At 48.2% G+C, this 27,942-nt stretch overlaps 1 protein-coding gene across 6 annotated transcripts in view; it reads left to right on the forward strand.

Annotated features, from left to right (window-relative positions):
• Positions 1 to 25,886, forward strand: part of CHD6 (chromodomain helicase DNA binding protein 6) — a 167,138-nt gene extending 141,252 nt beyond the window's left edge. For all 6 annotated transcript variants that reach the window (XM_016137564.2, XM_016137565.2, XM_036229398.1 and 3 more), the window contains 10 exons: positions 3,430 to 3,490; positions 4,168 to 4,384; positions 5,825 to 6,033; positions 7,154 to 8,737; positions 11,059 to 11,210; positions 11,680 to 11,886; positions 12,844 to 13,296; positions 14,900 to 15,094; positions 16,045 to 16,164; positions 22,734 to 25,886. In XM_016137564.2, coding sequence (XP_015993050.2) covers positions 3,430 to 3,490; positions 4,168 to 4,384; positions 5,825 to 6,033; positions 7,154 to 8,737; positions 11,059 to 11,210; positions 11,680 to 11,886; positions 12,844 to 13,296; positions 14,900 to 15,094; positions 16,045 to 16,164; positions 22,734 to 23,630 — 4,095 coding nt within the window. In that variant the 3' untranslated portion in view covers positions 23,631 to 25,886. The remainder of the gene's footprint in view (positions 1 to 3,429; positions 3,491 to 4,167; positions 4,385 to 5,824; positions 6,034 to 7,153; positions 8,738 to 11,058; positions 11,211 to 11,679; positions 11,887 to 12,843; positions 13,297 to 14,899; positions 15,095 to 16,044; positions 16,165 to 22,733) is intronic.
• The last annotated feature ends 2,056 nt before the right edge of the window (positions 25,887 to 27,942 follow it).

Below are 27,942 nucleotides of genomic sequence, written 5' to 3' on the forward strand. Positions count from 1 at the left end.
TGTCCTTCCCCCTCCCCGGTTTGGGTCTGCTAGAGTTGGTGGCAGTTTCTTGTTTCCCACTGTGTTTAGGAGAACTCATCATACTGCATGTCTTTCAAAAACACCAGACTGTGGACTCTAGAAGGATGAGGGTTCCATCCCTTGCACTGTCGTAGCCCCTGAGCCTGGCACAGTTCCTGTCACTCCAGAGACATTCATTGTTTGCTAAATGTGAAAAGACGGCTGCCCACTGTTTTGTTGGCCCTAGGGTTTCATAAGAGCGTAGAGGGAATGCCCTCAGTCTGAGGTCCACAAGGGTCTGGGCTGCCGTGGCCACCACCTCCACCTATGCCCAGACCAAATAGGGGGGAGGCAGTCCAGCCTGGTGGAGCAGCCACAAGCAAGGGATGCTGGACTGCGTGTTTTCAGATAAGCAAACAGAGCCCCGTGTCCCCCAGTGGAGAAGCGATGTGCATGGAGTTGTCATTCGCAGTGCTGACTGTGCTTTTGATCAGCCCAGTGTGTCGTCCACCCACGAGAGGCAAGCAGTACAGCCCAGCAGTTAGAGTTCATCGCTGGAGTCAGACCTTCTGGGTTTGAATTCCATCTTCACCACTTAATAACTACGTGTAATATTAGACAAGATTATCAGCCTCCCATTCTGAAATTTTCTCTTGTCTAAAATCCTCATTATAAAGGAATAAGTGAAAAATACACATAAAGTACTTAGTACAGTAGCTGGCAGCTCACTTATCTGGGTCTCGCTCGGTAGACCTCTGTTGCTGATACAGTTGCTGTTTATCATGTTATGAAGCCTTCCTTAGAGTATACATTTTAGTTGAAAGAAAACTGAGTGAGTGATTAATAGTCAGGACTGCTTACAAGTATTTCTTCAGTCCCAGCTATTATTTGGGGGGCATTTGCTTTGTACCAGCATTTGATTACACACTTCACATAATTGACTCATTTATGTCACACAGTCACCTGTAAAGTATTATTTCCTCCATTTTGCAAATGGAAAAATGAGCGTGAGAGAGATTGAAACAGCTTGCCTAAGGCCAGAGAGCAGACTCCAAACCATAGACCTTCTCAAGGTGGTGGCATTGCATGCCATAACCAGTTTCCTTTGACTTCCTGTTGTCAGCGCTCTCTGGGACCCTTCACTCTGAAACGATTGGTTCATACTTCTTCTAAGGCGAACGTTTCAGATTACTTCATGTCGGCAGAACTTGAGATACGAAATGTTCAACTACATACATCACATGCTGGGCTTTCCGTGTGCTTCCTGTGACCCCAGTCTGTCACTGCTGTAGCACACCGCACACTCATGTTAAATGGTCATGAACTAAGATTGTGACACTGGGCTGCAGGTCTTCTCCATTCTGTCATTTCTAGAGAGAGGAAGTGCCTCCGAGAGAGAGCAAGATTCAGAAAAAGGCACCAGAATCTTTCTTTACTTGAGAGTTTGCCTTAGGGCCGTTTATGTTTACTAACTGCACCAACAGAAACTTAGATACACTGGAAAGGAAACCTGGGTGCCACCCCTGTGGATTTGGGGTATGGCGATACCCCCCGCAGCCACTCATATGTCATAATGAAGAGCATGGCAGCACTGGCACCTGCCTCCCACGTCTTACAGGCCATGGGACATTCCTGCCTGGAAGAGTCTGTAATTACAAATTTCAGCATTCAAAGGATCTCTGTGGATACTGTGAGGATATTCAAAAATGTTTTCTATGGCAGGAAAGGATGTAAAGTATGGTTGATTACTTTTTGCTTATTTTTTTAACTACCTAAACAGTGGAGATAATGAGGTGGCACATTTAAGTGCCACTTCAGAATGGTACCGTGGATCAGCCTGAGGTTTCCACTCTTCACTGACGTTAGGATGGCAGGAAACACCTTGGCCGAGGAAGAGATTAAACTGCTGTTCTCCGATTCTGAATGTTTCACTCTTTAAAACAAATGTTTAACCTGGACTCTCTTTTTGCTCTTTTTTTGTAACTTGGTGGTTGAAAGTGTGGGCTCTCATCAGTCAACGGTGATTGAAACCCAGCTCTGCCACTTGCTGGCTGTGTGACCTTGGCAAGTCACGGCAGCTTTCTATGGCTTGTTGTCTGCATCTGTGAAATGAAGGTAGTAATAGTTCTACCTCGTGATGCAGATCTGAGGACTAAATAAGATGTCATGTGAAGGGTTTCGCATGGCACTTGAGTAATGCATTTGGTCATGTTACATATTCTCACTATTCCGGTGAGAAAGAAATACATTCGGAAAATGCACCCTTGAATCTCTTCGCCCTTTCAGAGTTCTCTCATTCGGGTCCGTCCATGGGACCCAAAAGAGTGGTTGGTTTGGATTTTAACTATTGCCAGTCGTACGTGCCCATTCATTCCCACCGTAGCCGGGTCACCGGTCCCCTGTGCTGTGCGCTCGTCCAGCAGGCGGCAGCCACAACAGACCAAACAGTAAATACCTTAGGCCTGGGGGCCGTGTGCAGTTTGTCGCATAGTCTTCCTCTCTCCCCCTCCCTCTTCCTTCTCTCCTTTCCCTTTTTCTTTTTCTTCTTTCCTATAAAAGTGAAAAACCTATTTTTACATTGAGGGCCACACAAAACAGTCTGCAGGCCACAATTTGCTGACCTGTGCAATAGCATGGCCCAAGTCTCGAATCCTGGGGTTATTCTCTCATCGTTCAGGTCAAAAGATACTAGTCAAAAAAAAAAAAAGTTTTCATCTTAAAAATGGAGTCCAGTTGAAAAATAACACTATCTCCTCTCCCATTCCCAAACTCCCACGCGTCTTATACATAAGGAACTTAAAAGACGGGGTTCATACAGGAATCCATCAGCGGGTCTGACAAACATTACAACTTAGATAAGCTCTGGGTCTGTGATATGACTCCACCTTCACTTGGAGCCTCAGATCATGATTTTAATTTTAAATTCCTGAGATTTTGCACCATCAGGTCTCATGCCTGGAGCAGTCATGTTTTAGGGAAATAGCGTCTGTTGCTGTGAAGTAAGCTAACCATAATGAACATGAGCGTGATACTTTTTCACAACAAAAATGCAAGCAAAACCTTTCGAATGACAAATTGCAAGTGACGATGGTAAAGCAAATATTTAAATTCACAGCTAAAATAGTGCTTATAAAATATCGCCAGGGAGAACATTCACGTTCATCATTCTTTAAGCCGCGATTCCACATAGGCGGCATCATTCCGCACGGTTCCGGAGTTGGGGGAGGGCGTGCTTGTTTTACATAAACTGCTTTCTGGCTCTGTTAAAACTGTGGACAACCAAGCTCTATTCCTCAGGGCCCATTCCAGTCTTCGAGGTGCTCACGGGTAAGAGGTGTCTCTTGTGCGTGGTTGCTCCTCATGGGGCCGTCTGAGGTGTTGTCTTTCGAGCTGCAGTATTGCTGATGGCATGGCTCCATTTCTCCCTAGGAGAGTTCCAGTGATGGAGGCGATGGCATTTTTAGTGAAAAGAAAGATGACAGCCGGGCAGGTGAGACTCGTGTCTTTCTGATGGCGAAGCAAAGTAAGACCTCAGTTTATAGTTATTGTGGAGTCCGTACGTAATAAAAATGCTGTTTTTTAAGGAGGCTCTTTTAAAAAGCCAAGTAAGTTGACCTTCATCAAACTCTTCTAGTGTCGTATGAGAGCTTTAACATGGCTCTGTCAAGCTTCCTCCACCCGCACTGAAATTCAAATGCAAAATCAACGATAATATAATAATACGTGAAATCAGGATGGAGTATGAGAGGAAAAAAAAAGAATTGTGGTTTTATTGACTTTTTTTTTTAGTTTAATTTTATTTGCACGGGTCTGGTTAGGGGCATTTGGTTGAGTTTGGGTTTTTTGGTTTGTTTTTCTGAATTTACACTTAACGGAGTCTTTGGCAATTGGGAGGCTCAGCTACACAAAAGCCCATAGTTCTCTGTGGAGAAGGCCATCGAGGGGGTGCTTGTTACCTGTCCTGGAGCAGCGTCCTCAAATAAGTTCTGCCCCCACAAGCAGACACGTTCGTATTTGAGAAACAGCCGCCAACCACAGCCTCAAGCTGTTTCCAAAGCAAAATTGCCGCCCTTCCAGCTATGCCCAGCTCCCGAGCTGATTAAGTTACTGAGTCATCTTTGTTTTGGTTCTGTTTGTAAATACTAATATCCTCACTGATGTTTGAAGCCCAGGATGGCTCCGACCCAGACAAATCGCCCTGGCCAGTTTCTTCTGCACTCACAGCTCGTCTCAGACGGCTGGTCACTATTTACCAGCGCTGCAACCGCAAGGAAGTTTGCCGACCTGAAATTCTGGGACCAGGTAACCAAGGATACTGGGTCCAGGAGGAGATGTTCAGGAGAACCACCGAAATGGACCTCATCAACAAGGAGGCCCAAAAGAGGTAAAAGCCAAGGTGACAAAAGGGGACACTGATAGCCGCAGGGCAGGTGTATATTTAATGTTCTCACCTGAAGTTAGGTGGTCTCCAGAATTAATTAAATCCAGCCTCCAACTGTGAGGGTGGTGTCGCCCTGACTCGGGAGTCTGATGAGATCTAGGACACCGTCTGTTTATAGTTCCTACTTTTATGATTTTCCAGCTTGACCCTCTTTCCTAAGTTGGACCCCAGTCTCTGGGCATGTGGTTTAAAAACATCATGCTGGGTAAAGGTGACAAAAGGCAGATATCAGACCATGTTCTTCTAGCAGCAGAGTGAATAGTGTACATTGAAGCTGTCTTATTATAGCTGCCAGCCTCTGAGAACAATAAGTACTGTAACATGCCAGTCTAGAGGGAAGAAATAAATTGCCAGGAGCTACTTGCCCATCTGACGATTAAGCTAAAAATGTCTACAGTATGCCAGCACCGGCTGGGAATGATGTCACCAGAAAAATGAATGAAGCTGCAGTTCTTTGAGTCTTTTTATCCGTCCTTCTGATATAACACCCAGTGAATTAAAAGAACACCACACAAATTCAGTTATTTCTTTGCACTCCTTCTGGCTTTATGAAATTTGGTGATTCAAGGGAAACATTCCTCCCATCTTTCTTTCACAGTTCCAAGGAGAACCAGAACCCCTTCTTCCCTGTTTCTCACTCTTCCACTGCCCCCTTCACCCTACTGCTTATCTCATTCCCTCTGAGGGTGGAGCATCCAGCACCCCTCATAAGGACTATAGTGGAGTGTAATAGTTCAACTCCCTTAAGTCATTATCTTAATCCTATAGGATATAAAGGCTAGAGAACCTTTGTGTCCTAGAGAATATAATTGAAATGGGCGACCGGCCTACATAACTAGGAAAAAAGCTGACATGTGACGGGGGTCAGAGGAGGTGTGTGGCTGCAGGAGGCACTTCCCTTCTTGTCTGTAAAATGAAGGAGGTGAATCTGATGGTCCGGAAGGCCCCTCCAGGATTCTGTGATTCTAGGTTGTCATACAGAAGGGAAAAATAAGGAAAAATATGTAGGCATAAATGAGATTTTAAAAACTTTTATTTCCCGTAGAAGAAGTTAACCAGGTAATTTCTAAAACTGATGAATCAAGAGATCACAAGTATGCACACCTGATTTAGAAATTGACAGGTAAATATCAGAAGAAAGAGCTAGAAGGTTTGGAGGTGCTGGTAGGATGATAGACTGTTTGCATTATTAACCTCTCAGCCCAGTTTAACTTAAATGAAAATAATAAAATAGACAAACCAGCTCTATCTGCTTTTTTGACTTCATGGGCTCTTCTAGGAGACGTTCAATAATTTAGTTGTTGGGTTTTTTGTTTGTTTGTTTGTTTGTTTTTTAAAGAAATGGGGGAAACAGGTCACTCTCCCTTTCCGATTATATCTCAGGTGGACAAGGCGAGAACAAGCAGACTTCTACAGAACAGTGTCGTCCTTTGGTGTTGTTTATGATCAAGAAAAGAAAACTTTTGACTGGACGCAGTTCCGCATCATTTCTCGTTTGGACAAGAAGTCGGATGAGAGCCTGGAACACTATTTTTATAGTTTTGTGGCCATGTGCCGGAATGTCTGTCGTCTGCCCGCATGGAAAGATGGTGGTGAGAAAACTCTCTGTCATTATATTCTAGGCGAGACAAAGAAAATCATGGTTATTTTCAAGGTTCAGCATTACTTTAGGTGTAATTAGGAAAGCAGAGTCTACCTGAAGATTTCAGGTAAAGATAAGTGAGTTTTCACAAATTTATGAACTTCAAATTGGGTCCACCCTCATAAAATCTCTCCCCCAAAATGATGTAACTGTAACAAAGATTGAAATTCAGTTTAAAACCTCACAGAAATATTAAGACTACTATTAATTTCCTTTTTCAAAATATAGTTCTATTTTTTTTAAGTCTTAGAGATTTATCCTTATCCTACAACGAACTTTGCACCTTCCTTAGATTAAATTGTAACTGTTTTCTCATGTGTCGACTTGTAGCTAGAGAAAGGAACTGGCTGTGGCTTAAACATCCCCTAATTGGATAGAGACCTTTTCTGAGAAATTTCTTCCTGGTTGGAATGATTTGCAGCAGCTTCTCTGAGTCCTTCCTCAGCCTCATACTTATAAATAAACTTGCTGTAGACCGTATTTCTGTATTTTAGGAAAGCTAAAACGTACATTGAGCCTACCCAGCTCGGGGTTCTGGGCCCGTGGCAGCATGTACAGACACCCCAACTTTTGCTGCCCTATGGCTTGGTTAGGGTGTTTTCCTTAAAGACAGGGAGCTAGATAGATTGGGAAGATCTGGACCTTGGAGTCTCACTGCCATGACCTGGAACCGAATCCTGGTTCTGCTACCTTGAGCAGGTGAGCTTATCGAGCCTATTTCCTCTTCTTTAAAACAGGGACAATGTTTGCATATCGTAGAATTTTGTGAGCGCTAAATAACATGGGAAACACCCCCGGCTCAGAGGGCACCGTAGTACACGCTTATTGAGTGGGAACTAATCTTCCCGGAACTGATGTTTTCATGCTCTTTCACCCTCGCTGGGTCGTCCCTGTTTCATAAGAACCTTCCATTCTCTTCTAGCTTCCCATTTAGTGAGGGTCCACACACCTGCCCCTGCCGTGCTGTGGACCAGGGAGCTTAGCTGTAAGACACCAAAGAGCAGGGTCCTCAGAAGGGCAGTGAGTGCCCGATGGCAACCTGAGTGATCGGCCCTGTGTTTACCTTCCAGGTCCCCCGGATCCCACCATCTATGTCGAACCCATCACTGAGGAGCGGGCAGCAAGGACTCTGTACCGCATTGAACTGTTACGGAAAGTCCGCGAGCAGGTGCTCACGTGTCCCCACCTGCACGAGCGCCTCCAGCTCTGCAGGCCCAGCCTCTACCTCCCGGTGTGGTGGGAGTGTGGGAAGCACGACCGAGACCTGCTCATCGGCACCGCCAAACATGGGCTGAACCGCACTGATTATTACATCATGACCGACCCCCAGCTGTCCTTCCTGGACGCCTACAGAAACTATGCCCAGCATAAAAGACCTGACACCCAGGCACCGGAAAGTCTCTGTTGCCTTTACCAGACTAGCTCCAAACTGTATGAATCTCTTACATATACTCAAATGAGCAGGACTTCGGAGTCCCTTGAAAATGAACATGATAATCTAGGGAAAATAGAAGGTCGAAATGATCATCTCGGTCCACCTAGGGGCAGCTTATCTGACATGACTTGTGAAAACTTTATTTCTAAAGTTCAGGATGTCATTTCCATCACCCGCGATGAAAGTCTGCTGCCTGAGTCCTTGGAGAGCATGATGTATGGTAAGAAGGTGCTCAGCCGAGACCCAGGCTCTCTTCAGGAGAGCCCAAGTACCAGCACGGGGTCCAGAAAAGACGCCCTCGCCGTCTCAGCAAGCAGAGACCGGGACTGCCAGCCCGGTGGCCATGAGGCAGAAATAGCTTCAAGCCCCTCTTTTATGGATAGTTTAGAAGCAGGAGTCGCTCAAATGAACATTAAAAATGAAAAACATTTGTTGATGTCCCTTTCAAGGGAAGGGGACCTCTGCTGCAGTGAGGCGGGGCAGAGACCCGAAAGCCTCGGGCAGTTAGAAGCCAAGTGCTTGGCCTCCCCTTCCTTGGATCAAGGAAATGAAAGTGGATTTGTAGATATGTGCAATCTTAGTGTCTGTGACTCCAAAAGAAACCTGTCATCCGAGCAGCAGTTAATTGACTTATTAGAAAATAAAAGTTTAGAAAGTAATTTGATTTTGAGCCAGAACCACAGTGAGGAGGAGGAGGAAGAAGAGGAGAACGAGGAGGAGAACCTAGACATGGCAGCAGGCCTGAGGGGAGGGCCGGAGGTGCTGCCTCTCGCCGAGCCCACTGCTCACATCCTGAGGGAAAAGAGCCGAGGCTTCCACGCAGGAGAAGCCCGGAAGGGCAGCCTGGAGGCTGCGAGCCAGAACCCCAGACTGCAGGGGCCTTTTCCTCAAGCCGTCTGCCAGTGTCACTGCAAGCACATGGAGAGGTGGGCGCGTGGCCTCGAGGGTGATGAATTTGAAATGGAGAAGCCCAAGGGTTATAACCCAGACCTGTACAAGAGCAAAGCTAATAACATCACAGTGGAGGGGGAGCTCACTGCTATCCCGCCAGAGCCATTTCCGGTGAAGCATGAACTTCTGAAGGAACCGTGGAGAGACAGTGCAGAGGGGAAAAAAGGTTTCCCTGTGTATCCCCCTGAAGGAAGTGAGCTCAAGTCAGAAGACACAGATTTTGAGAGCAAAGAGGATTATGATAGAGATGGAAACTGCCATAGTCAAGGTACAGTATGTCAGACCTTGCGGCACTTCGGATAAGCCGGTTCTCACGTGATGCCGTGGGGAGTGAGTGTGGGGAGTGCCGAGGGATTCACGGCTTCTGAAAGGGGCCTGCTCACACTTGACCATGTGTTTAGAGCCGAAGGCCCCAGGCCTTAGCACGAAAATGCAGTAGCTTAACTCTGGTCATTCCAGTCGAAGCACCTTGGCTGCATCAGCCTTGTGATTGGGACAGAGGCCGTGTTCTTCTTAACGCGATAGATACTGGAGGCGGCATCGAGGAGAAGGGGTTTGTTCTTCTACCAGATTAGGGGCTTTAAGCCAAGCAGAACAGCAGGACAACCGGGGAACCGCAGGAGCCTGCAGCTTAACGTAGGTGTAATTTCTCAGGAACTCCACAAAAATACAAACAAATGTAATCTTTGTTAAGGCGAACAAAAATAGTATACCATTTGTTTGTGTCATTGTCAAACTCTGTGATTTAATGTTGGTGCATTTGGCTTAGATTCCTTTTAGTAACTCAGCAGAAATTAAAATAAAATTAAAAGTAACTCAACAAAAGTACAGATAGATTCAGTCTTTTTTAAATAGGGAAACCTTAGATAAGGGTTAGAAGGAATTTTAAAATGTTAAGAATCTAGATGACCCTGAGATTTTTTTTTTTATCTGCTTTGCAGGGATAGAAATACAGTGATTACCCAACCTTTGGTTTTAGTCACTGTGACGAGTGATTATGTTGGGAAGTCTTCCGAACCCAAATTTAACTTGACACACGAGCTAGGATAAGGACAGAGAAGCTGGACCGAAAGTAGCTTGTAGCCCCAGCTAACCCAGGAGGAGCTGGTTTACGACCATGCCCATCCTCCTCACCCCAGGCCATGAAGGATGCTTGCCATGTGCTGGATTATAAAACTCACTTTGCTTTTTGAACCCTGGGGTGGAGAAAATCCCCAGATAGTCCTTGGAAACCCAGACAGCCCAGGGAGCACATAGTGAAGAGGAGTGTGCTTTAGGGAGGAACCGTTCGCACACTGATGTCCTTTGGGGGCAGTGTCAGCCCTGCGAAATTTGGGGTAGAAGGGGTTTTTCTCACACATCATTTTGCTTTTTCAAATCCAGCTCTTCTGCTTAAAACCTTTCCGTGGTGCTCCCCATTGGATCCAGAGTAAAATCCTTATTTCTTTTGTGACCTATAGGACTCAGCATGACCTAGAGGGTCCTGCCCCTCCAGCTTCATGTCTGTGCTGCTTCCCTGGACATGTCTTAGTCCCTCAGCATGTCCCGGATGCCCAGCCCTGTTGCTTTCCCGTCTTCCTGAGCGCCCGCTCCTCCAGGAGGCCCTCTCGCCCAGCCCACCCATACTCTGGCCCGGCACCTCGTTTCTCTCCCTTTGTAGCACTCGCCGTGGTTTCTGATTGTAGTTATTCATTTGTTATTACATTTTCCTGACTGTCTTTCCCCCATGGAACTGTAACATTTTGTAGGCCAAGGCCACATCTGTCTTTGTCCTTGAATCCACTGACCTAGCAAGGCCCCAGTCGTGGTGAGGGGTCTCTTAACTCCCTGAGAGACTTGCTGTACAGTCAGTCATAAGTGAAATCTCCACCTGTCAGAGGGTACATGTGCCTGGTCGTTTCACCTAGGAAAAAAGTTCCAACTTTTCCTGCCCTAGGCATTCTGCTGCCCTCTGTCCACTCCTTGTCATTGCTGGTCAGTGGATCTTTGAAGATTCATTTCACATTGATGATAAACTTCCGCTACTGAAGCTGGAGAGAATGAGTTACATTGTCATTTCTTTCCATCAATGAAATAATTTAAATGTTTTAGGTTCGTGCACATCTTTTTTTTTACATGAATCAAGTCTGTTTTGCTTTTGTTGTAAATTTCATGAGTTTTCATCCTTTTCATAAATATCAGCCTCTTGCTGTTGTATATTTCATAGACCGTCCCTTCAAATGTATCAAAGCATGACAGTGTTTAATTTCCTCTTCCCCACTACACCAAATGTGAAAGCCTCTTTGTGGCCATTCATCTCCTCACTCTCGAATACACAGAAAAACGTCCTTTCTCTTTTGTTGTTGTTGTTTTTGTTGGGATGTGGACGTAGACTTTTATCAGATGGCTTGTATTGGCAGCCCTAGAGCAGCATCTGCCTTTATGGCTTACCTGATGTTCTTCTGGAAAGAGAAGGCATAGTAATTGATATTCAATTTAAAATAAATTAGCACAGAATGGGCTAATTACAAAAGAAAAGATCATATGTCCTGATCTACCAGATCACTACTCTCTCCCAATTATCTGATTTTTTTTTAATATTTCTTCCAGATTATCCAGGGAAATACTCCGAGGAGGAGAGCAAGAGCTCCACATCGGGCATCACAGGAGACATCGGGGAGGACCTGCAGGAGGCTCGGGCCCCCACCATCGCTCAGCTCCTCCAGGAGAAAACTCTATACTCCTTCTCTGAGTGGCCAAAGGTATCTCCCAGAGTTTGATGAGGCATTCACACCTCTTTTGCCACATGTGTGTTCATAGGCAAAAGCATTCTCAGCTTTGATTTAAAGCATCCTCATCTTTGAATCCTTGATTTTTACTTTACAAAGTATTTTCGAGTGACAGATTCAGAGACATGTTTAATATCTTAAAGGTATTACTATTGTAGCATTTGAACATTAAAGGTATATGCACTTGACTCATTAGACCGTAAGACAAGTGTCAAATTGTCTTTGTATTTACCGCACTGTGGCTTTAATTTTCATTGTTCAGACTATGAAGTTTAAATTAAGGCCTACGTAAGGGAGTACATTTGAACGTGCTCTTTTCTTTCAGCTCGTTCTGGTTAGAATACTTGACCCTTGATCTTACAGGACTTTGTGAATTTGGGTAACTTGGTACTCTTGGTACTTTTTCTCAGAGCTTTTGTCCTTTTTTTTTTTTTTTTTACAGGATCGCGTGATAATCAACCGCCTAGATAATATCTGCCACGTAGTGTTAAAGGGGAAGTGGCCCTCCAGCCAGCAGTACGAGCCCTCAGGCACACTGCCCACCCCGCTGTTAACCGGCAGTGCCGGGTCTCGAAGCAGCCTCTCTGAGGCAGAGGCATCAGAGCACAGCTTCAGCAATGGAGCAGCATTGGTGGCCCAGATCCAGAAGGTGAGGCCATAGGCTGATGTTGACCATGAGACAAAGAACGAGGGACACTTTGCACTTCTCAACTGAGTCATGCAAGAAATATTTACTGAACGGATAGGATTTTTTTTTTTTTTTTAGTAGAGCCATTAGTATTAATTGAAGAATTTGGATTTTATCCTGTAGGCAGCAGAGAGCTTCGAAAAGTTCTAGAGCAGGGAACTGCGTGTGCAGCTCGGCTGGTGGAGTGGTACGCAGCTTCGTAGGGTGTGAGGGTCAGGAAGGAGGAGTGCCTCAGAAGCTGGAAGGCCACGTGGGGACCGGAGAAAGAGAGGAGATTGTCGACTACACTAGTGGCAGAGTGGATACAAAGAAAGGGGGGAGCCTGGCAGGCACAGCTCGGCGCCTGACGCATACATAAAGAAAGGGAGGCGCGAGGATCTGTGCGCTCAGGACTTGGAGGACTGAGAAAACGATGGCAGCTGACAGAAATTAGGGAAATCAAAGCAGGAGTGAGTTTTATAAATTCAGAAGTCAAGCTTAATTTGAGATGCGTTGTTGGCACACTGGGCCTCAGTCGTGACTGCACATTGAAATCCACTGGGGATCCTGAAAAGCCAGCGATTCCGATTTAATTGATCCGGGGTGTGGACCGAATATCGGAGTTTTTATAAAATGGATTCTGATGTATAGCTGAAGTTGAGATTCCCTATATTATAATCCTACAACTCTAAGTTTAGTTTGTGGAATAGCAGTGTTGGCAGCATCCAGAAACCTGTTAGAAATACAGAAGCTCAGGCCCACTGAAATAGAGTCTGCATCTTACTCTGTCTAGGTGATTTGGTGCTAAAGTTTGAGAAGTCTTGACTTAGAAGAAATTGTGAGAAGATGATTAGAAATCATAGTAGGCCTGAGGGCATTGGGGCTGGCATTCGGCCACAGAAGTGGCATTCACACCTCTTTTGCCACGTGTGTTCACAGGAGAGCTTCTTGGCTCCAGTATTCACAAAGGATGAGCAAAAGCACAGACGTCCTTACGAGTTTGAGGTGGAGAGGGATGCAAAAGCTCGGAGCCTGGAACAGTTCTCTGCCACCCATGGCCACCCCCCCATCGTCCTCAACGGCTGGCATGGGGAGTCAGCAATAGATCTCTCCTGCACGTCTGAGGGATCCCCGGGAGCCACATCCCCTTTCCCAGTGAGTGCCAGCACCCCTAAGATTGGGGCTATCGGTTCACTTCAAGGAGCCCTTGGCATGGACTTGTCCGGGATTCTGCAAGCTGGCCTGATCCATCCAGTGACCGGACAGATTGTCAACGGAAGCCTGAGAAGAGATGACACTGCCACAAGGAGGCGGAGAGGGAGACGGAAACATGTTGAAGGAGGGATGGACCTCATCTTTCTGAAGGATCAAACTCTTCAGGCGGGAATCTTGGTAGGTGCACGAGGCCATTAAGTGAAAACATTGACCTTTCTGCACTGAGCAACAAACACTTCTTCTTCAGACACAAAATTTTTTGATTTGTGGATGTTTTATCCCTGTTTTAGTTGCCCTACTTGTTTTCATTATGTCCTCGTTATAAGCTACCCTCAATTTTTTCTAGAAATAGGTAGGGGTTAACCCATTCAGGGCCCTTCATTTGCATGCAACTTGGAGAAATGACCCAGGAGGCCTTGCAGTTTCACATAGAAACAGCCCACATCCTCCATTGTTTCAGAAGAGTTGCTGGAGACCGAATTAACAAACCAAGACAGCAGGGTTGCCTCGGGGTAGCAGGCTTTCTGGAGCGACTTTGGGATGTTGGCCCTGGCTCTACATCTTGACTCGCTGGGAGACACTGGGCCCACCGCCGAGCCTCACGTCGCTCCTCCGTAAAGTGGGGGCCCCAGCATCTACTGCAGAGGGTTGCTGTGAGGTTTCACCAAGACCTGCTACACTCAGAGATAGATTATTGTAAACAACAGAAAAGGAACACCCGGCCAAGAGAGATCCCTATAGACTTTGCTTAATGTATCAGAGACCACCATTTCTCTATTTTGTTTTTTCCCATTGATTTTTCAGCTCCAAAACAGGAATCACATTTCATGTTTTCATATTTTGAAAGGACTAGTAATAGCCAGTATTTATTGAGTGTTTACTCTGTGCCAGACACTGTGTTCAGGGTTTTATGTGATTGTCCTACGTGATCCTCACAACATCCCTGTGAAGGTGTTAACGTTATTCTCATTTTATAGATGAGGGAACTGAGGCTTAAAAGTATTAAATAATGTGTCTAAGATTATCCAGCTAGTAAGTGGCAGATCAGGAAACCAAACCAAGGACTTTGTTCTCTGGAGGTTGAGAGCTCTAGGCTTTGTTGTTTGGGATGTGTCTGTCTCTTAGACTTTCTCTGTAATTTGGAAAGCTGAAGTGGCAGGTTCTTTCCCTGCCCAATTCCACAAGCTTTTCAGAAGGTCGTCTCATTTTTTAGAGGTGCAAAGCCATAGTTTTTCTCTGTAATGATCGTAGAGTTCCAGTGGAATGACTGATAATTTTTCCTTGGCCTCAGAGTCTCTTTAAAAATTTCTTATGCAAACATTTATTTAGCACTGACATTGTACTTTATCTGTAGACCTGATTATAGGCATTGGAAATACAGATGAGTAAGACAGGCATTCGAACTGTAGAGCGAAAAATAGGTAAGCGAATTGCAGTGAGGCACTTTTTGTCACATGAACAAACCTGTGAAGAGTGCGGGGGGGGGCGGGGGGACAGGTTGTGCAGTGGCCAGTGTTGCCTGGGACTGTCACTGACACCGAACCTGGGTGCATAGGATGGAATCGAGGTTCAAGTCGACACGAAGCGGGGAGAGGAGCGTCCAGGTGCAGGGAACGCCCAGCACGTGCAAGAGCTCCGTGCAGGTCAACAGGGTGGGCAGCACCTGGCAGTCACGTGGCAATAGATGGAAGCATTCGAAGAACCGCTTATATGTTTTCCTGTTAGAAACTAGTTTTCCTCTGTCATGATTGACTGCATGCACTGTTTTCCCTTTGTCCAGGAAGTCCATGAAGACCCAGGCCAGGCCCCCCTGAGCACCTCACACCCCGAAGGGCCAGTGCCTCCCCCCGTGGCCCCCGAGCCGGCCCCTGCAGCTGGCAGCCAGGCTGAGAAGGCCATTCCCAGCAAGAGTCTGCTTGACTGGCTGAGGCAGCAGGCTGATGACTACTCCTTAGACGTTCCTGGCTTCGGAGCAGTAAGTGTGTGTGTGTTGGTGCCGCCTGACATTACTGTCTGCTTCTGCCAACTTGGTGCCATTTTTGAAATGGAGTATGTCGAGGGAGACCAGGAAGACCAGGGAGTCTGGGAGAGATCTGTGTCAACTGAGAACATCATGTGAGAGTTAAAAAAGAAAAAAGAAAGAAAGATATCAGAACACTGTGCCAAGAAGTAGACATGCAAAACCTAACAAGGACAGCATTGGCCTAAGCTCAGCCCCCGCAAACCCCCCAGAATTATCCACAATGTCGTAAGCTCACAAAGAGATCTTTAGGCTGCGTAAACGCTGCCACTTCGTGACAGTGTTCCTGCGTATTCTTTTCAGGTTAATACGTTACCACATTGCAGGGAGGGGTGTCGTCTTAGTTTTACGGGTACTGCATTGGGACTTTTCCTCGAGTCCTCTTACCTTTGCCCTAAGTCCTTCAGATATGAAATCTGTAGGAGAGGACTCCTGAGCACAGGTGTCTTGTCTTGGTTTTCCTTTCCTCATTTGCGCCTCTACCCAACACCGTCCTTGTTCTGGGTACATGTAATTTATAGTAAACGGAGGTAGAGAGCTCACAAGAAGAGGAGGGGGATGCATTCACAGATGCACACCTTCCAAAGACAGAGCCCGCCAGGTAGGTTGCAGTGGGGACAGAATCTGAGACAGTACTGAGGAGGAAAGGGCCAGGGATTAAGCAGTGGCCAGGCGTCCTCTTCTGGAGGGCCAGGGGCTGCACACAGCCTCGTTCCCAGCTTGCTGCTGCAGAAGTGCTGTTGCTTCGAGAGGAGAGCCTAGGTGAGGGCCGAGACGCCGTCTCCTTCACCGTAGCCTGACCAGGGCCTGTGCAGAGGAAATAGCAAAACCAGCTAAAAAGCGCCACCCTCATCAGAAGACGGTGACAGAACGTTTTATAACATTGGTTTCCATTTGCCTCCTAGAATTTTTCAGACAAACCAAAGCAGAGGAGGCCACGCTGTAAGGAACCTGGAAAATTAGATGTCAGCTCTCTGAGTGGGGAAGAGAGGGTTTCTGCTGTCCCTAAGGAGCCAGGACTGAGGGTAAGAAAGAGGGACGTGGCCTGGTGGAGCCCGGCCTTGCCGACTCGGAGAGAAAGCTCTGCCGGGACGCGGGTTTCCCTGACGTTGTCCAAGCGGATGGGGCCGTCACAGGAAGTCGGTAGTGGTGATAAGCGGTGCTGGGCTGTCTTGAGCAGCAGTGTGACCGACCGCCCGTGGTCATTTGTTTGCAGCCTTTACCTCCAGAACGTCTGGTTTAAGTTTGTTCTTTAACCATTCCACAAGCTTGATGTTTTGTAGAGAGTTCAGGGGAAAAAATACCCTAACTTATCAGGAGTCTGTTTCCAGTGTTAACAAACTTCATAATTGGAAATTTTCATTTTCTAATCTAAGCTTTTCTGGCTACCATTTAAGACATTTCTTCCTAGTCCGGCCTCACTGGCAATGAAAAACAGCTGACTCCAAGCATGGCCCTTTTCCTATTATAGAATCATGAGTCTGGAAGAGACTTCAAAGACATCTGCAAAATACTTCTAGTGTAACAAATATGAGTTAATTATAGTTTACAGATGAGTACAAATTTGGAATAGAAAATTCACAACCTCTAGGGGGCGGTAATAACATTTCAACATGAAAATGTGTTGAGCTTGGGAAAGTTATACATAACGAATGTGTTTTTAACCTCCTGAAAGTGCGTTCTGCCCACATGGGGAGTCTCCGGAGACCCTCGCGGGGATCCACGCTTCCTGGGTCGCCCCCCTAAACTCACAGGCTTTCCTGGATGCCTTCTCAGTGCTCTGCCCGCTGGGCTTTCCTGGGGTCGGACCTCCCTTCTCAGTGAAACTGGATGTGTGATTTCTTTCTTTAGCTCCGAAAGACCACCCACTCTAGTCATTTCCTCCTCCTCCTCCTGCAGAAGGAAATTGTTACTTAATGTTCTCAAGGAACTTGTTCCTGGTTTTGTCACCTGGATGAGGCGTCTTCTTTCTAGCAGCTCTGCAAACACAACTCCCCCCTACTCATCCGCGGCCACTGTGAGGAGAGGCCTGGCCCGGTCTCCAGGAGGCTGCCTGTTAGGAAGTGTGTCACGTTGGAAAAGCTGCCCTTTTTCCCTCTCTTGCTTTATTCTTGGAAAATGTCCCTCCCACCCCTTTTCTTAGACCCGCCTGTGCTGGACGGACCAATTCAGCTTCGTTTTTCTCCCATCTGTCTTTCTCAGCCCCTCACGCTGCCCCCCACGTTCTGCTCACATCGCTCAGCGTCATTCCGTGGAGACGTCCAGTTCTCGCTTTGTTGTAGGCGCTGAGCTCTTGCTTTAGAGACTTGTCAGAAAAACCATGTGGTTTCCCCCTTGGCTTTCTCATGTCTTTCTACATGTCTAACAATTTCCCTCATGTTCTCTGGAAATTAATGTTCATAACTCCCAGCAGACGCTGACCCCTTGCCAGAAAACCCATTTCTAAGCCGTTCTTGCAAGTCAGCCTCTTAGCAGAGATGCACTTTCCCTTCGGTGTTAGATAAACACAGTCCCTGCCTCTGAGGCCCTTTTCCTGCAGGAAGGCAAGCACAGGAAGCACTCGTGCATTTGGGTGCATTTGGTCCTCCGGGCGGGTGGCTTGGCCTGCCCCCGGGGCAGAGCCAGCGCAGCCCTGACATCTCCGCTCCCCTGGGCTCCGGCTCCAGAAGGCTCGTTCCTAACCCTGCCACCATGTCTCCCACGGCCCCTCCTGGGGCAGGAGCCCTCCAGGGTGTGCTGTGCTCTCTCTCCCATAGAGACCCTACCCGCTTCTTCTAAAACAGACTTAGACCCCACGAGGAACTTCGGCCTCCCTTCAGCCCCTTCTGCTGTGCAGGCTGCGGCTCATCTGGACGTCACAGACTTAGTATCACACACGCTGCAGTAAGGCCGGGGAGTGCAGCTTTCCGAAGGCCCGGTGCATAGTGGTCGCTCGTTAGATGTATGCACACACACATACGTACTTCATGTATTTTGTATGTGTAAGTTAACATTCATTTTACATTATATACACACGTGTGCGTGTGTAGTTTTTTGTTTATTTTTGCTAAGCCATTTGACAGTAAATTGCAGACGTGATATATCACCCCTGAATAGAAGAGCATTTTTCTATGTAACTATTATTCTGATCGCACATGTTAATATTAATAATATCTAAATCTATAGTCAGATTTCCCCAATTATCCCAAAAATATTTTTAGAGCTAGTTTTTGTTGTTTGTTGTTATTGTTGTTGTTAGGATTTTTAAAATGAGGATCCACATACTGCATTCGGTTAAGTTCCACTCAATGGATGTTTGTTCATTGGCCGAACTTCCTGGGAAGAGTAGGGAACGTTTTGGTTTCCACCTTCTCCACCTCTGCCCATGCTCTAAGTTTTAGGGCTGGTATCTGCAGGCTTTGGAATAAACGCCCAGGTCATCTGTGGAACAGCAAAGCAGCTTCACCTCCAGTGTCGCTGAATGTCGGCCTCTCCTTTTCCTCGCTCTCCTTGCCCTCTCCCCAGGCCTCCCCTGGAAGAGGAAGCAGGTTTGCTCCCAGGGTATAATTACCAGGAGGGAGAGCTGCCAAAGCCCGCAGTGAGACTTGGCCGCTGTGTGTGGTCGCAGAGCTGCTGGGAGGGGCATCTGACTGGGGTGGGCAGCAGCTGGGTGGCTAGAGTAACTCTCCCTCCCTCCTCCCACAGGAAGTGGTGCGAGCCGACTTCCTCTGCCAGCGCGCCTCTCGCTTTGCTGGAGATGAAGCGCTGTGCTCTTCACACCCGGGGCCTTCGTGCTGCTGCTCTCCCACTCTGAGGGGAGAAGGCGGCCAGCGTATGCCTTCTTGGCAAGCTCCCAGTTCCGAAAGGGCCCAGCATTCTCTCTGCGTCAATGGTTCTCAGAGCAGGGAAGGGACACTTTTGGACATCCTGATGCCTAATGAGTGCGACTCGAATTTAGCAGGCAGGCCCAGAGAGACCAAAGCCTTGCAGGATGCAAGCTACCTTACTCAAGTCTGCCATTCAGTCCTAAATGCCCTGATGAGCTCAAAATAAAGTCTGTTAAAGAACGTCTGATTTATAGCAAACTGTTTGAAATAAGATGGAGGCGTTATTCTTAAAGCTCTGGGTTTTTCTTCCCCCAGAGAAAGACTTCTAAGATCACACACGCCTTTCCACCAGAGAGTTGTGAGGAGAGTTATAAGGGAACATTTGTGGGCATAAAGGAAAAGCACACACCCCAGCACCTTTCCGTGGCTCGTGCTGTGGGTGGGCTGCAGACGAGAGGGCTTGGCAAAGCTTTGTGGTCGAGCTGCGGTTACCCTGGCCGGGCCCCCGGGCTGAGGGCTGTGCCCAGCCAGGGCCTGAGATTGTGCCACGCGGTAGTCCACATTGAGGTGATTTTCTTTAACGGTCTCAAGGTAGACTGGTGAGAAATGATGCTTGTAGCCTGGCCCCAGTCCATCAAGTCCTACTGCCTGTGTTCAGAAACAGGAACCAGGCGGGAAGTGCTCCCCGAACTGTCATCCCCAGTCCAGAGTGACCAGCCAGCCCAGCACACTGCAGGATAAAGCGGCCATGCAGGTCACAGGCGGCTAGGCACTAGTGGGAACAAAGGGGGGTGTTGCACGCAAGGAGCCCTGGGCCGGGGCCCCAGAACCTGACCAACTGTGCCCCCAGGGGCGGATTCCTGCCCCGCAATTTATAAGGAAGGAGGAGGACAAAGCATGACAATGAGCAATCAGAGGTTGCTCCCTTCCTGCTCTCCCGAACCAAGGCTTTTGCGAAGAGCGTCTCCTCAGGCAAACACAGTTGGCCATCATAATGCTTTTTGCCCGTGAGGACCTGGTTTTTCTCTGATATTCTTTGGGAAACAAGAAGGACTTCAAAAATAGCATTGTTTCTGGAGACTCGGCAACGGCCAGGGGCACACGTTTCCCACTCATCGGTGGCCCCGTAAAGTCCTTACGACGCGGCCGTGACCGCAGTGCGGCCCAGCGGGGTGGGCGTGGTGGTTCATGGCGGTCGTGCGGGTCGGGGCCCTCCACGCGGCTGGTACCCCTGCCCCTCCTGTGGTCGCCGCCCCTGCAGCCGCGCCGCCCTCCGCCAGTCGCCTTGCTGCTGGCGGCCTCACTACCCCGGGAACCCGTGCGTCTCAGCCGCGTCTCATTTTGGAGCCCATCACACACGTGTGTACTCACCGCTCGTTGAGAACCCGAGCCGGCGTCACTAACTAACCCTGTGTCTGTGACTGACTGCCCCCTTAAGCAGAGATCTTTCGGATTTTCTAAGGATTTGACTTAACAGTTAAGGGAGAGGAGAGGTGGTGAACCAAGTGGAAACACCAGAGCAACTGGATTAAAGTTCAAAGTAAGCGTCCTTGGGAAGGTCGTGAAGAGGTTTCTTAACTGCTCTCAGGCCTGGTCAACAGCCTCAGCCCTCAGGTATCCTGAGCTTCCCTGACTTCTTTCTGCATATGATCTAGGACTCCTGGCCCTAATAACGGGGCTTTTCTGGCCCCTCTGGTGTCTCGGTGAGATCTATGCCTCCTTTCTTGCTCTCGGTATGCTCCGCGGAGGAGCGCAGCTGGCTCTCTGCCTCGGAGCCTCGCAGACAAGGAGGCCGTGCGCTGGTGAGGTCTCAGCCGCTGCTCGCCAGGTCCCCGCTCCCGCACTTGCTCCAGACTCGCAGGAAGGGAAGCTTTTACGCAAACGCCTGAGAATTTTGAAAAAACAGGCAGCCGTAGAGAAGCGTGGGGTCTTCCAGCATCCTGGGGACGGGCCGAGAAGTCCCCCTGCCGAGCCCTCCCACCCCCCGCCCTGTGCAGTGGCCCGTGGGGCCTCCCCTGTCTCCACATTTCAGCCCTAATGGTGCCCTGTGTCCCCAAGGCGAATCCAGGGTTACGGATCCCTTGAGGCCACTCTGAATGTTTTTAGCCTTCCCGTTGCTGTGGTCAAAGAGAAGGTGATGGAAGAGCACCAGCTTCGTGACCGGAACCGCAGGGAGGAGCCTCTCCCCTTCCGTGTGGCTCAGCAAGGGGAAGTCGCTCCCCAGGGACCCACCGGGAAGGGAAGGGCTTTTTCTTTACGCTCCTTATACAGAGAAGACGGAGACTGCCTACCAGCGGAGGTACCACTGCCTCTCGCACTGTGGACGTGTATCCCCTCGAGAAGCTAAATGACAGCAGTGAATAGTGGGGGTGTGCGGACGTTCCAGACGCTGAGTTCTGAAAGAAACCTCTCCCTTTCTGTGGGGAAACCTTTCCCTGTTTACATGGGGATTATCGTCGCCATTTTTGAAACACATTCAGAGTTAGATACATCATAATTGCAATGGTTCCTTTAATTCTCTGCAACCAGACCGCGAGCCCCGGGAGTGCAGGTTCTTGCTGCATCCTTACTGCCCCGCTGAGCTCCTGAGTGACAGTCGCGGGAAGGAGTGTGTGTGGCTGCCGCAAGCCCACTCCCGGGCGGGCTCTGCTTCCTGCCACGCCGCCCGCCGTCACTGAAACACTGAGGCCGTAGGTTCTCCTTTGTGCTTCTCTGGAGCAGAGTCATCCAGATGTGTCATGGTGAAATATTCAGGTGTTTGGTGCCAGGTGACCTGTGTGCAAGCGTAGCTGTAAGTCCCAGGCACAATTAGTCAGCCCACATGGGGCTTAATTCTGGTTCTCTCTGCCAAGAAAACTGGAAAGTAAACCTCGAAACAGGGGGAAAATAGATTGTCTCCCTTAAGAGAAACCAGATCGTCACTCACTTTGATGCATTTCCCCAGCGGTAGTCGGGGATGCTTCCATTTCCTCAACAAACACACAGTCGGTGTTACTGCCCTCCAGGAGCTCGTGGTCCAGGGGGAGTGGGGCATGCACAGCTGACATTGTCTCTTCTGTGGGTCAAGTGATGTGTTACACACTTCACTTTCCGTAACCCTATGAGGCAGGCGCCATTGGCCTTTCTGCCCGGGATTGTGATGCTAACTGACTTGGCCCGAGTCCCACAGCTAGAGGGTCGCAGAGTCAGGTTGGAGGATCAGGTCTGTCTGCTGCAAGACTCTTACCTACTCTGCTTTGTGGCTGTAATGGAAACCTTCCTGTGTCGTGGGGAGGATGAATGTTGGGATGTGGTCAAGGGGTTGCAGCCACAAGAGTCTCGACTGTGCTCGCTTCAGAGCACGTTCGCCGAAATTGAACGACTCTGAGATGAGCGGGGTGCCCGCTCAAGGACGACTCGCAGATTCAGGAAGCGTTCCGGATAGGTTTTCCTTCGTGCAACTGAAACTGATTCTTCGTTATGTCAGTTGTGCCTCAGTGAAATCTTTTGATAAAAAGTTGACCAAGACCTGGGTGTCTTCAGTGCCGGTCTCTAGTTCCCATCCCAGCCCCGACAGTTGCACGGGGTGACGCTCCTTATGTGCGGTGAGCTTGTTGGAGCCACTGCTTGGTGGCGACAGGCTCCTGGCCTCTGAGGAGGGAAACCCCTAGGCAAGAGAGCGGTCCGACCCCAGGCAGGCAGGCGCTGCCATGCGGGGATCCTGGGCCGGGATAGCCGGTGCAGGGACCCCAACTGGTCACCTGCCGTCCGGTTACCTTCAACGTCTTGTGTTTCTTTGTCCTTTTCAGGGGTTTCTCCCGGAAAACAAGTTCGGTCCCACCCTGACTGAGCCTGTTCTTCGAGACGTGGGCCCCCGCAGGAGGGGGCGGCGGCCTCGGAGCGAGCTGCTGAAGGCTCCGGCCATCGTGGCGGACTCGCCCTCTGGAATGGGGCCACTGTTCATGAACGGACTCATTGCCGGGATGGACCTGGTAGGGCTGCAGAACATGAGAAACATGCCAGGCATCCCCCTCACGGGGCTGGTGGGGTTCCCGGCCAGCTTCGCCACCATGCCCACAGGGGAGGAGGTCAAAAGCACCTTAAGCATGCTGCCCATGATGCTGCCGGGAATGGCCACTGTGCCCCAGATGTTTGGTGTCGGGGGACTCCTCAACACCCCCATGGCAACTACCTGCACTTCGACCGCTCCAGCGCCTCTGTCAAGCACAACGAAAAGTGGTACCTCTGTGACCGAAAAGACTGCCGAAGACAAGCCAAGTAGCCATGATGTAAAAACGGACACTTTAGCTGAAGACAAGCCTGGGCCTAGTCCGTATTCCGATCAGTCCGAACCTGCAATAACTACGAGTAGTCCTGTGGCTTTTAACCCATTTCTCATCCCAGGAGTGTCTCCCGGACTCCTTTACCCATCCATGTTTCTCTCTCCTGGCATGGGCATGGCACTGCCCGCCATGCAGCAGGCCAGACGCTCTGAAATAGCTGGGCTGGAGAACCAGAAGAGGAAGAAGAAGAAAACAAAAGGGGACAGCCTGAACCCCAACCCAGAGCCTGCTCCCTGCTCGGAAAGGGAGCCAGGCAGCGAGCAGAACGGCCCCGAGTCCAGGGCACCTGTGCCCTCAGATAGAGAACACGCGGCCCCGGCCGGGGACGGGGGCCTCAAAGACTCCAACAGTGACACCAATTAGAACTTTTTCATTTAAGAAACGATGTGACTTGTAAGTTTCTTATCCCATAAAGGTTTGTTACTTCCCTCACTTCACCTTCATAAGAACCTGTGTTTCCATAAGTAATATTACCTACCTGATTTCCTGTCTGAGAACTATGGTGACAGATGTTAATAGTCGCAGGGTCTTGCCACTTCATTAGATAAGTGTCGTCGACCTAGTCTAGGAGGCACAGAATTCTCATTCTGTTATCCAGTCGTTCATTCCAGCAATCGTAGTTAATACAGTACTTGGTGACACGCCCTACCCCCTTCTCTTCCAAGTTTCCCACTTATTCGAGGAGGAAAAATGGCATAAGAAAGCTGTCTGGGGATTTACCATTGAAGGGCCCGAGGACAGACACGGAGTGGCTCTTTTTTTCCATGAGCCGTGTTGAATGGGAAGAATGTAATGGGGAACCAAAAAGCACAGAAAAAGGAAGTGCTGGTGCATATTTTTAGTTAAAATATTTCCCTATTTTATCATGATTACTAAATGAGTAGTGTAGACAGAAGTATTATAACTAATGGTTGAAACTGCATATATTCATTTCTTTATAAAACAGAAACTCTACTGTTAGAAACGTGACATCCCCCTTCATGGTTTTTCAGACACTTGCAGCAAGAAGACTGACTAGGCATTATTTTATACATACGTAGTCTCTATCTCCCAAGTCAAAAGATGATTCTCAGTATGAGGAAGCTTTACACACCTTGAGCGATTGCCGGCAACGGGCGAGCGGCAGGCACACTGCTCACAAGCACACACGACTAGCACTCCGCTCACCTCAGTCTCTGAAGGCTTGCTCCAGCCACTACCAGGGCCCGAGGGGTTTTTATTTTGTGCTTTCCTTCACCGAGAATCAGGCTCTTTCTGGAGCCCGTGAGAAAATAGTCATTCAACACTCTTACACTTACTGAGGTCCATTTGTCCGAGTTATTTGAGGTTGTCAGAACGTGCGTGCCACCTTTTATACTATGACTGTGAAAAGCATTTTGCTTCTATTATTTTTTTTTTTTCTCCATTCGGTTTATATTCTACAGTTGGACGCAGACCCCAAATCGTCACATGAGTCGAGACTGTTGCAGATTAACATCATGTTCCCTTCTTCCTCAGCTTCCCAAGCTGGGAAGAGCCTGCGTGAGCAGCACTCAAACCCGTTTCTTTCCGCCTTCCCACTCATGTTCCCTCCCTTCTGATGATCTCTCTCTCCACTGACAGTTCACACTCTGAGACTTGAAATAAGCCCAAGGTTCAGTACTCCGGGGGCACAGGGCTGTGCAGGACCGTCGGAAATGTTGGAAGTGTTACTAGTACCAGTTTCACTTTTCGTTGTCACAATTTACTGTATTTTTTACTTTTTCTGTTACAGTTTTGCTAATTTATCAGAAGGTCCAAATGTTTGACATAACTATTTCAGTTCGCATTATTTATTTATGATGCTTTTGTCATTGTCTTTTATACATTTGGGATTATAAATTATGTAAATGTTAAAATGAGCATCTCAAAGAAGTCTGTTAAATCGTGACCGAAAAAATCAACCAGATGTATTTTCAAAAAGTGGAGTCCCAGTTTTATGAATCAGAGATATAAATCAGAAATCCTTTAACTGATCGTATAAGAAGAAAGAATCCAGTAATTGAACAGATCCTATTCGATGACATCTTTGTAGCATAGATGGTCTATAATGCTGACAACAGATTTCTTAGAAATGCTGCTCTCTATTTAACTAACATTTTGTTCAGTTTTGCCTCCAGTGGAAGCAGAAAGGGTTTTTTCAGCTGTTAAATCCTAAAAAATCAATATAATTTATTTATGTAAAAAAAAAAATCACTCAATCGATATATTTTTGAACCTTTTAAGTACTAATTTTCTTTTTATCAAGTAGAAAAAAAAAATGTATTTGCCCTAAATCCTTAAAATACAAATGCTATAAAAATTCATGTATCTTGAAAGCCTTACTGCAAACGAGTATTATAGACATCCAGCAGAGCCTGGGTTTTCGTCGTCGTCGTCGTCGTCCTTGTTTTGTATGGAAAAGCTGCTTTCCCCAGGCTCCGCGTGGAGCCTCCAGTAGGTCACAGGGTTCCAAATGGATTTGATCGAAAAGCCCACCAGCATGCTAACCCCCTTGCTCTGGCTTATCGGACCTGTATGTTAACTCTGGGTGTCCAGGCTTATATATTTGACTGCTGTTGTGTCCCTGTTTGCAAAATGAAAATGACACTTTGTGGATTATTCGCTCTGTAAGGCATAAGTGCTTCTTATCATGGTTTTGACATTTCCAAGAGCAAAAGCCAAATTTAAACTCTCGTCAGCACACTTGAGCCTTTTCATCGAATTCCATGTCACTCACAGCCATAATTTCCCTCTATCGTTCTTCACCCCGTGTCTTACATAATAAATTGTCTGTGGTCTTGATCCTGGATGTAAAAAAAAAAAAAAAAAAAAAAAAGTTGAAAAGTCAAATTTGTATGTGAGGACTTCAGTGGCACTTGGGTGTCTGTAGCTGCCTGGGCACTTTCTGAATGAATCATTTGCTCATAGGAAGCCAGTCTTTCCTAGGTGCACCCTACCATGTAGGGGGCTTGTTAAATATTCATTCAGGAGAATGTGCTTGACCTGCGTCTCAACCTGTCAGAGCACCTGATTAAAACAGGTGCTAGAGAAGGGGGTGCAGCACAACTTCCCACACTTGGGGCCCAAATGCCTCGACAATGCCACTTCCCTAAGCCCCAGTCCAGAAGTCCGCCACTCACCTGAGACTTCAGGGGGCCGCTAGACCTCTGGGGGTTGGAACAGGTCTCTAAAACACAGGGATGCCTCCCTAGCTGACATTCTTAAGGCTTGTTAAGAACCTTGTGGTCCTTCGCTTTGGAAAGCATTGCTTCTCAGGCCCCAGAAGGGCTGTGTTAGAAAGTATCAATGAGGCTGGCCGTAAAGGACTGACGTCTCAGTGAGACAGAGCAGTTGTCCCCCTCTCCCTTGCTGAATCCTTTGCTAGGTGCCAATAGATGGTGGAGGAATAGCCTGTCGGATGGGTGGGGCATTGTTCTGTAAGGCCTGAGAGTTCTCTGCTATGGGTTTTTCAATTAAGGTTGTATTATAGGCTTGGCAGAGCTCTTGTCAAATCTTGGGAAAGTCCTCCTGGGTAGAGGAAGAATTTATGCAGAATAAGTAGGAAAGAGTCTTGGCTTCACTCGACCTCAGAACCTGCCCAAGAAGATGCTACCTCCCTCTATGGATGAGGGCAGAGGAGTACAGGTAGCCCAGTACATCCAGCCAGGGTTTTAGTGTTTAGTGTATGTTTGCCATAAGTGACCTCATTTGTCATCAGAGTATCTTAGTTACTGGGTAGAGGGACATGCATCCCATCTGCCTGATGAAAGCCGGCAGAAGGCTGCAGATCTATGTCATCAATCACAGAACAGAGCTGGGGGAGACCCCTCGGTCCCACCAGGTTGAGGTTGGAACACTCTAGCCTTTGTGATACTTGTCTGGGACCCCTCAACCTCAGAAACCAGATCTGACTGAATTAGACTCAAAAAAATTGCCGCTGGAAAAAAGAAACAGTCGGGTCACACCCTCTGGAAAACTTTATGCTCGATTCATTTACACTAGATTCCTTTAAAATGGTGTTTTGTAAGAATTACTGTTCATCGGTCTGGAGCCGGCCGCCCCTCTAAGGTGCAGCTTCGTGAAATAGCATTAATGGAATGAGCTGTGGGGTGGTTCTGGCCCCTGCTGCCCCTAGGCTGGAGCTACCAGCCCAAGGCCAGAGGAGCAGGCATCCAGGGGAGAAGGTACTTCTTTCCTATCCTGCCCCTTGAACCTGGGGACGGTCTCGGTGTCTGCACTCAGCAGCCCAGGTCCAAGGGGCCATGTGAGAAACTGTCTAATCATAGAAGGTGAAAGAGAAGGTGTGGGGTTGGGGGGAGCGGGTAACTGCCCAGCTAGCAGGGCCTGAGGGAAGGGGGAGGGGGAGAAGTCCTCTGGGACTGAAAAATGAGAGGCAAACTGCATGCACATGATGCGAAATGAGCCTCTCTGACAACAGATCATCTCTAAAGGCCAGAGCCTGATTGCCACCAGAAGGTCGGAGGCACATCCTGGAAGCAGGACCAGAAATCCCAACTGGCAGAGCTTCGACCCCGCTTTTCGGCGTGAAAACCGCCCACCGCTCTCCCCAGGGTGGCACAGACCGCCACCACTGCTGTGCTGAGTGCCGCGGAGCTGCTGGGACAGAGGCAGCACAGCTCACCCACCAGGCCTGGCCGTGACCTTCCACCCCGCG

This window comes from Rousettus aegyptiacus, unplaced genomic scaffold (assembly GCF_014176215.1).
Source record: "Rousettus aegyptiacus isolate mRouAeg1 unplaced genomic scaffold, mRouAeg1.p scaffold_m13_p_12, whole genome shotgun sequence".
NCBI lineage: Eukaryota > Metazoa > Chordata > Mammalia > Chiroptera > Pteropodidae > Rousettus > Rousettus aegyptiacus.